The 9,312-nt window shown below is 44.1% G+C and overlaps 1 protein-coding gene across 1 annotated transcript in view; it reads left to right on the top strand.

Moving 5' to 3' along the window:
- The first annotated feature begins 360 nt into the window (after window positions 1-360).
- Window positions 361-9,312, top strand: part of LOC124776156 (odorant receptor Or2-like) — a 105,009-nt gene continuing 96,057 nt past the window's right edge. Inside the window, exons 1-2 of the mRNA XM_047250996.1 lie at window positions 361-402; window positions 2,083-2,855. Coding sequence (XP_047106952.1) covers window positions 361-402; window positions 2,083-2,855 — 815 coding nt within the window. The remainder of the gene's footprint in view (window positions 403-2,082; window positions 2,856-9,312) is intronic.

Raw genomic sequence — 9,312 nt, 5'->3', positions numbered from 1 at the left:
GGTTGTATCGACAGCCTGTCTGGCAGCATCTCGCAGCAAAAGTTATACCATCCCGGTAGCGAGCTCCGGTCCACAACTTCCGGTTGGCTGTGTGTGTCGTGGCACTTGACCCCAAGGCAGGACCGTACGATAAGTGAATTATGCTGACCAGCGTTAGTGGCTGCACCAGTGGACACTGCCTCAACGACGGCCACACAGCGGTCGTGGTGCACAGTGGTGTCTCCTTTGCTCGCAGTGTGGGAGCCATTTATACGAACACTGGCCCTGCGTGTTGATGCGTAGATACCCAAGGTCTCGTGTAGTCACTCTGCTGCAAAGCTGAACTGGGACTCTATATTTCGGTAACACGACTGGTTGACGATGTGGTGGTCGTACCCTGATGTCCTGGTAGCAGGTGGTACGGTAAGTCGCTGCAACAGCTGCCTGCTGCAAGCTGCGGTGGTTATATGTTCATGAGGCGGCGACGTAGAACTAACCAGTAGCCTTTATGAAACACAGGCTCCTGAACTGCGTGCAGAGGCTTTGCGAAACAAGTATTTATGTATCTCTAACGCTGTGTCGGTGTCAGGGTCAGAAGCTCAGTATATTTGTAATTTACTTATTACATGTTACGAATAATATTTTTATTAGTAAGAGAGTTTTGAATTTTTAGTTCAGTATTACGTATGTTAGAAATACAAAGGTAAGTTAACTCCACAGAACTATCAGTAACAAAGGCAGAAAAGAAGCTGAAATTTTCCATTTTTTGTAAACCAACACACTCCGATGAAATAATAACGGATGACTCCAGTCAACCACCAAATCATAAAAAGAGTATTTCTTCTCTATGGTAGCTCGCCTACATAAGCTTCCATTACACGAGACGGAAATACAGATGGTGTTACGCATCCTCAAAGAGGTTGCAACAGCACGGTTTCAAGAGAAGCTTAGTTACACAGATTCTCAAAAAATACGAAAGTGAAAGAAACCCACGTAAGGAAAGAAAAAAACTTGAATACATTGAAATATTGTGGCCGTATTACCGACAAGTTTACGAACGCTTTCCATGAAGAGTAAAAAATAGCATTTTGAACTACAGGCCAACCAAGGTTTAGTATAAGACATAAAATTGTAAAAAATGGATTGAAGTATTGTGCATCTGGTTTGTATAGATTATAATGTGGAACATTTTATCGTTTTTTTAGAGAGTAAAGTGGTCTGCTTTTAGCCATCATTTTCCAAGCACATGATATACAATAGGTAGTACCGACAGTATTATGAATCTTTTACACATGACACTTAAAGGAACGAAGTTAAACATACTTGAAGCATTTGAAATATATAAACGGAAGATTAAAGAGCCGCACAAATTGATGAACGAACAATCTGAATTTAAATACAATAATTTTTTTACCCTCTATAAAAATAAATCGTCATTCAGTAAAGCAGTTAGCTTATGATATTTCAACAATTTATAAAACACTGTGATAATGTCTGAGAGCTTCACCAATACACCGCTTCAATGTATGTAATTGTGACATTGTGATTTCTGGGACACAGAGCTTATGGACACACAAAAAACTCAGTGTTTGTCATATTTTTGTAGCTAGACAACGAAAGCCGCCTATTGAATCTTGAGTGTACCAAGACAACCGTAATATAGTTGAGTAATATTTGTTATATTGATGTGATGTAAAAACAAATGTATTACGTACAGGGAAACATTACAAATGCAAGTATGCCACAAAAGATTCATTGCACTGTTATAATCTGTGCACAGAAAACGTTTGTCTGTCATGCTTTGTTAATAAAATTGTATCTTCTAATATAGGTAATAATTTGGGAATGAACGAATGGTTCGAATCTAGTCACAAATAAAAATGTGATTTGCAGCTCTGACGGAAACGTTAAGTAATAAACTACAAACACGTGTATTTATTTCTGTGCTTTTTGAGCACGGGACCGAGGACCGTTTGTCCTAAGAGAGATTAGTCTCAAAGAGTATTATTCTGGCAATAACTCATCCGCTCTAGTAGTGTGACGGGACACTTTTTACATCCCACCACACGGAGCAGTCGCCGATGACTCGATTTGTTCTTTCAGTCGCAGAAGCCAGGGTCAGAGGTGGATGGGCAGCAAGGTGTGGGGCGCACACTGTCGGGCAACGTGCTGTACCTGGCGGTGGTGGGGCTGTCGCCGCGCGTGCGTGGACCGGCCTACCTGGTGTATGCGGCGCTGGTGCAGCTGTGCGCCGCCGTTTACGTGGCCGTCGGTCTGTTCAGCATCCACACCGCCCGAGGGGACGTGGACGCCATTTCGCACACGCTGATGCACATACTCGAAGACGTCTCCGGTATGACCAAGGCGGCGCTCTTCTTCAGCAAGAGGCAGTCCTTTTACCGTCTGGTGCGCGACCTGGATCTGATGGTGTCCGAGGACTGGGACCGCCCCGAGCTGGAGTCCGCACGCCGCTGGGCCCGCTGGATGACCGTGTCGCTGAGTGTCTACATCTACGCCGTCATCCTGCTGTGGCTGCCAGCGCCGCTGCTGGCCGGCGGCGACCAGAAGCTGCTGCCGGTGGTGCAGATAGAGGGAGTGGACTGGTCGCTGTGGCCCGGCGCGTACGCCGCGCTCTACGCCCTGCAGTGCGCTGTGCTCCTCACGCAGGTGCCCGTCGTCATCGGCCTGGACTGCTTCTTCGTGGCGGCCATGCTGCACGTGGGGGCCCTCCTGCAGCTGCTTGGGCAGCGCATCTCTGGACTGCGGCTCTCTGGTGACGGTGCTGTGGACCTGACCGCTGACAGGGGACTCGCGAAGCGGCAGATGCTGTATTCAGAGCTCTGTTCCTGCATCAGAAGCCACCAGAAAATCACAAAGTAAGTTTGTACGTTCATACGTGATGGCGCAGAATGGCATGGAACGGGATGAAAGGAAACATGCCAAAGAGTATTTCAAGTGGTGGTACTCACATCTTTACTAACGGAATGTGACGGAACAGAACAGAATGTCACTTTCGAGATTTATACGGAGGAAAGTTTTGATGTAACGTCTGTCGGAGAACAGTAGCATCGTCTGCTAGCATCTAAACATACACTGACGGAAAAAACTGCAGCACCAAAAAATAATTAATGTGGAGTAATGAAATTTCGAGAATACATTTGTCTAGGTGATTAACATTGCAAGACGACAGGTTAAGTACGAGATGACCGATTGCAAATGTGAAAAGCTGGTACATTTGTAACCGGTGTGATCGCCAGAATGCTGAATGCAAGCATTCAAACTTGATTCATTTTTCTGTACAGGTGCCGCATGTCAGTTTATGGGATGGAGTTCAATGCCTGTTGCAATTGGTCGGTCAATACAAGGACACAGGGACGATCAATGCTGTTTGTGGATGACGCTAGAGTTGTCGTCCGGTGATGTCTCATATGTGCTCGACTGGAGACAGGTATGGCGGTCGAGCGGGCCAAGGAGACATGTCACTGGTGATGGTGCATGTGGGTTACAACACAAAAGCGGTATTTATGCTAGTGTTATCCTTTTGGAAAACACCTTCTGGATCCTGTTCATGAATGCCAGCACTACAGGTCAAATCACAAAACTGACGCAGAAATTTGCAGCCTGGGTGCTTGGAATAAGCACCACAGTGCTCCGTCAGCGATACGAAATCGAACCTCGGACCATAACTGCAGGTGTACGTCCAGTGTGTCTAGCCTGAGGACAGGTTGGTTGCAGATCCTCAGCTGGCCACCTCCTAACCAGTGCACGGACACCACTGCCGCCGAGCCAGAACTAGCTTTCATCATAAAACACAACAGACTCCACACTGCCTTCCAGTCAGGTCTCGATTGGCACCCTGAGGTCGGCGGTAGTTTGGGGTCAGTGGATTGAACTCTACATCGTGTCTGGATCGGAGCTGTTCTCGAAGTAACCGATTTGTAACAGTTCATTGTGTCAGTGTGGTGGCAAATGCTGCCTCGAATTGCTGCTACAGATGCAGTACCATGCCCCAGAGCCATACCCCGAACGCGATGGTCTTGCCTCTCGGTAGTGTCACGTGGCCGTCCGCAGCCCTGTTATCTTGCGACCATACATTCTCGTGACCACCGCTGCCAACAGTCATATTCAGTGGCTAAATTTCTGCTAAGTTTTTTTGCAGTATCGCAGAAGGAATATCCAGCTCCTCGCAGCCCTATTACGTGACCTCGTTCAAAGTGAAGTGAAGTGTTGATGATGGTGTCTTTGTCCCCTTCAAGGGTTTCTTGACTAGCGCCAACTCATCGTGTCCAATCTCAAATGTAACTAGCGCTCACGACCGTTACAGCGTGCATTTAAAGCACACTTGATTTGCGTCCTCATAGTGGCAGTACTAGCGCCATTCTTATATGAGTGGCGCGAAATTTGAATAGACATTATCTTTCAGATGTAAAAACACGCCTACCAACTTTAATTTATGTCACACAGTTCCTTCCTGGTGATACGACATTTTTCCGTCAGTGTAACCTGTCCTCGCTGAACTGACTCATGTTGCATTCGTCGCATTAGTGAATTTGGGGCTCTTGTGTCTTCTAAATAGTTACTTAGTTGCTTGTCTTGTGTTCGTGACGCACTGCAAATACTGCACTACTACTTGGATATTTCTTCCATTTGCGTGTTTCCGTAGAAGCGGCCAGAAATCTGAAACCGAAAAGTGCCTTACGTTTTACAATACCTGAACAAAGAAAAATCCGACACCGTGCATAAATAAGAAGATAAGGTGATGAAATAGTTTTCACGAAATAACCTTTCCTTATAGTGAAATTTCACCTATGCCGAAGGCGTAAATTGCAGTTATTTTGATGTTAGTTGGTACTTAAGGAAAAAACGTGGATAGGGTAAGAAGGTTCATGTCATGTCTCTTAAATATTGACTGATGTGTTTGTACGTATACACTTTCTCTAACAAATAGATAGCGGCGTTTCAAAAGGTTTGGATGACACTTTTCCTAACGTGTTTCGGTAATTCTTTTCATTTTACCGTAAATTGAAGTCTCTATCCGTTCTGTTTGTGGATGGAAGTTTACACGTATGATCAAACGCATTCTTCTTACAAATGTTTCAAATAAAGAAAGAAATGACGCCAACACCGAAGTTAATTAGATGGTACCGTTCTCATAATCTTTGGAAAATAAAGTGCTTTACACCACCGCAAAAAAGAATACTGTAGAAATTCCGATACGTAAATTGTAACAGTCGCTTCTGCTTCAGTACGGGCTACGTGTGGTGTTAACAAATTCAATAATTAGATCTTTCCGAAATACCTACAGAACAAACACAACTAGAAAACGTGCGCCCTATGTAAAGGCAATTCAATATCTTGTGGATCAGTCTGGTACTAAAATGGGAGCAGGACACAACTTCAAATATTAAATTCTGTTTTTGATACAACGTTAACGCTAAGCGTTCCGCTCCCAAACTCAGAAATGAGTCATGTTATAAAAGCATCAGTGATACTGAAAACACTCTATGCGAAGAAGATGCCATTCATAGATGAATTCCCTGCTGCATTTTCCTGTATACAATATAAAATCAGCTCAGCTTCTCAATGCAAAGAGCGCAGCTATTATTAGAGGGTCATAATGGTGGAACCAAAGAGATAGGTACTAACTTGTGATAGTTCCTCGTACTTCTCCATATATACTTTCTTAATATATAAATATATGTGTGAAGTATATAATAAAGTGTTTTTAGCAAACAGAAAAGTCCTGTTTATGACTTATTAGTTTATGGTTAGAATACTATCACAGAATCATAATTTGCAATAACATTAAACTTGGAAATCAGATAGAGAGGAGAAGAGGGAATGGACAAGAATGTGGGGGGAAATGGACAGGGATGTGGGAGGAAATGGACACAGAAAATAGGAAGGAGCAGATGAATGGAGAGACGGAGCAGGGGAATATGGACAAAGCGGGGCAAGGAGAAGATGGATAGAGAAAGGGGGAGGAGGTGATGGACTTACTAAAAGAGAAGGAGAGAGAGATTCAGGATGAGAGTGAGAAGGGAGAAGACAGAAGTGGAAGGGAGGAAATAGGAAGAAAGGGGGAAGGGGAGATACAGACAGGGGAGAGAAGGAGATTAGGACATATGTCCAGTTACCATATTTATTTGAAACGTATGTTTTCTCTTTTCCTTCTTTTCCACTAAGAACCACAGCAAAGAATGGCCGCGTACAGCTAGTAATGAACGCAATAAATGGATACGTAGTTAATGTCATGAATGTGCGAGTGCTGAGTGAAGATCTTCTTTGAAAACAACTTCAGTCATGCTCTTTGGTTTATTTACATTCTGTGAAGCGCGTGGGATTGATTATCTGTGGCGAAGTTTGTGAACCTTTTATAAATTAAAGTTACTGGAAAACATACGTTATTTGTTTCAGAATAATGTATCCACCAGAAATAAACCAACGGATATTGATAACTGTAAATAATACGCTTAAGTCTATCTCATACTGTAAACAACTCTCGCCACATTGATTGCTTGTAAGTTTCGTTTTTACATATTGCCACAGCTACAGGAGGCACACAATGCTCCAGACATGTCATATGATGAACGCTAGGCAATTTGAAACCGCTCATGGTAAATAAAAATTGAGTTATTACATATTGCCACAGCTACAGAACACACACAATGCTCCAGACATGTCATAAATATATGTCATATGATGAACGCTAGGCAATTTGAAACCCCTCATGGTAAATAAAAATTGAGGACTTACAAAAGGCGACGGTTGCAGTAATTTCTGGAAACATTTACATCACAGTAGTAGTGTTCCACATCCGCAATGGATAAAAGATTTTTAGACAAGTCTTCCAAGCGTCTGTGTGTTTCTGGATGTTGTAGGATGTTCTGTGCCTCGGACATTGCACATTGTATATGCAGTTTAAGGGGACCACACAGTGGTTCAGGTCGAAAAAAAATCGATTTTCGGTTTTCATCATATTTCGATAGATTAAGGTTTTGTTTAAATACTCTGAAAAGGATTTTGCTGAATAAATTTTTTTCCAGCATTTAAAGAGCATTTTCCTACCACATGTGTTTATGTGCCACGTCCACTTTTCTGTCACCCACTTCTGCATCTACTCCCGAGTGTGTTGGCTATCCTTGGAATGCAACGGTCGGTACTCTTTTGTTTCTACTGTTTGTAAACAACAAGCTTTCAAACAAGTAGTTGGTTTTGTTCAAGTGTGATTGTGAGTAGTTGTTATACTTACGTTTGCAGTGCTTGTTTACGTGTGTTTTGTTGTGTTTATTGAAGATAATGAGGCGCAAAGGCTTTTTCAAGAAACGTTAATTTAGAGGAAACAAGTTTAGAAAGCTTTCTGTACAAGAGGTTATGTTGCCTGGTAACGATGTTTCTAATTGTAATTCTTCAACAAGTGCATCATCAAAGAAATTCTCACTATTTCAAGAGAGTTAGAATGAATTTACTGTAAGTGACAAGGGGTGTAGTAACATTATTATAAATTTGGGCATATTATCAGATGTAATTTCTAAATTTGTACAATGTAGACAGTATGGTGAGTCATACAGTGTGAAAATTTGTGAGAGTGTCTGGGAGAAAAGGCCTAGCAATTGTTTTGGATTTAATTTTCACTAAATGCTCAGCTGTGATTTCATTTATGAGTTCTTCAAAAACAGATGCAAGTGGCCCTCATGAAATCAATACTAGATTAGTTTATGCCTTAATATCCATTGGCAAGGGCATGGCTGCAGGGAGAACATTTTGTTTGGTGATGAACTTACATCAACCAACAAATAAATTTGAAAAACTGACTGCAATATTAGAGAAAGCTGTATGTGAGGTCAGTGAGGAAAGCATGAAACTGGCTGCTAGGGAAGCAATGGAGGAAAATGATGGATGTTCGGATATTGCAGTTGCACTTGATGGAAGTTGGCAGAAAAGAGGACATACTTCTCTGAATGGAGTAGTGACTGTCATGAGTGTAGACACCGGTAAAGTGTTAGATGTGGAGATAATGTCTAAATATTTCAAATGGTGTACAGTCAATGAACATAATGAACACAACTGTGTGGCTAATTTTAGAGGAACAAGTGGTGGTATGGAAGTTCATGGAGTACAACAAATATTTCATCGCTCTGTAGAAACAAGAGGCGTATGGTACACCAAATATTTGGGCGATGATGACAGTAAGGCATACAACAATGTGGTGAACTCTAAGCCATATGGAGATTCCATTATTAGCAAAACAGAATGTGTAGGCCATGTTCAAAAACGTTTGGGAACAAGGCTGAGAAAACTAACTGTTGATATGAGAGGGAAAAAATTAGGAGATGGAAAATTGTTGGCGGGACAGGGTCGGTTAACTAAACCTGAAATAGAAAACTTGTAGGTATACTATGGGCAGGAAATTAGGGAAAATAAAGAAAATCTGGAGCTAATGAAGAGAGATGTTTGGGCCATATTCTTCCATAAGTCCTCTGCTGATGATAAACTACACTCCTGGAAATGGAAAAAAGAACACATTGACACCGGTGTGTCAGACCCACCATACTTGCTCCGGACACTGCGAGAGGGCTGTACAAGCAATGATCACACGCACGGCACAGCGGACACACCAGGAACCGCGGTGTTGGCCGTCGAATGGCGCTAGCTGCGCAGCATTTGTGCACCGCCGCCGTCAGTGTCAGCCAGTTTGCCGTGGCATACGGAGCTCCATCGCAGTCTTTAACACTGGTAGCATGCCGCGACAGCGTGGACGTGAACCGTATGTGCAGTTGGCGGACTTTGAGCGAGGGCGTATAGTGGGCATGCGGGAGGCCGGGTGGACGTACCGCCGAATTGCTCAACACGTGGGGCGTGAGGTCTCCACAGTACATCGATGTTGTCGCCAGTGGTCGGCGGAAGGTGCACGTGCCCGTCGACCTGGGACCGGACCGCAGCGACGCACGGATGCACGCCAAGACCGTAGGATCCTACGCAGTGCCGTAGGGGACCGCACCGCCACTTCCCAGCAAATTAGGGACACTGTTGCTCCTGGGGTATCGACGAGGACCATTCGCAACCGTCTCCATGAAGCTGGGCTACGGTCCCGCACACCGTTAGGCCGTCTTCCGCTCACGCCCCAACATCGTGCAGCCCGCCTCCAGTGGTGTCGCGACAGGCGTGAATGGAGGGACGAATGGAGACGTGTCGTCTTCAGCGATGAGAGTCGCTTCTGCCTTGGTGCCAACGATGGTCGTATGCGTGTTTGGCGCCGTGCAGGTGAGCGCCACAATCAGGACTGCATACGACCGAGGCACACAGGGCCAACACCCGGCATCATGGTGTGGG

Source organism: Schistocerca piceifrons, chromosome 2 (genome assembly GCF_021461385.2).
Source record: "Schistocerca piceifrons isolate TAMUIC-IGC-003096 chromosome 2, iqSchPice1.1, whole genome shotgun sequence".
Taxonomy (NCBI): domain Eukaryota; kingdom Metazoa; phylum Arthropoda; class Insecta; order Orthoptera; family Acrididae; genus Schistocerca; species Schistocerca piceifrons.
This window is presented reverse-complemented; position numbering and strand designations above follow the sequence as displayed.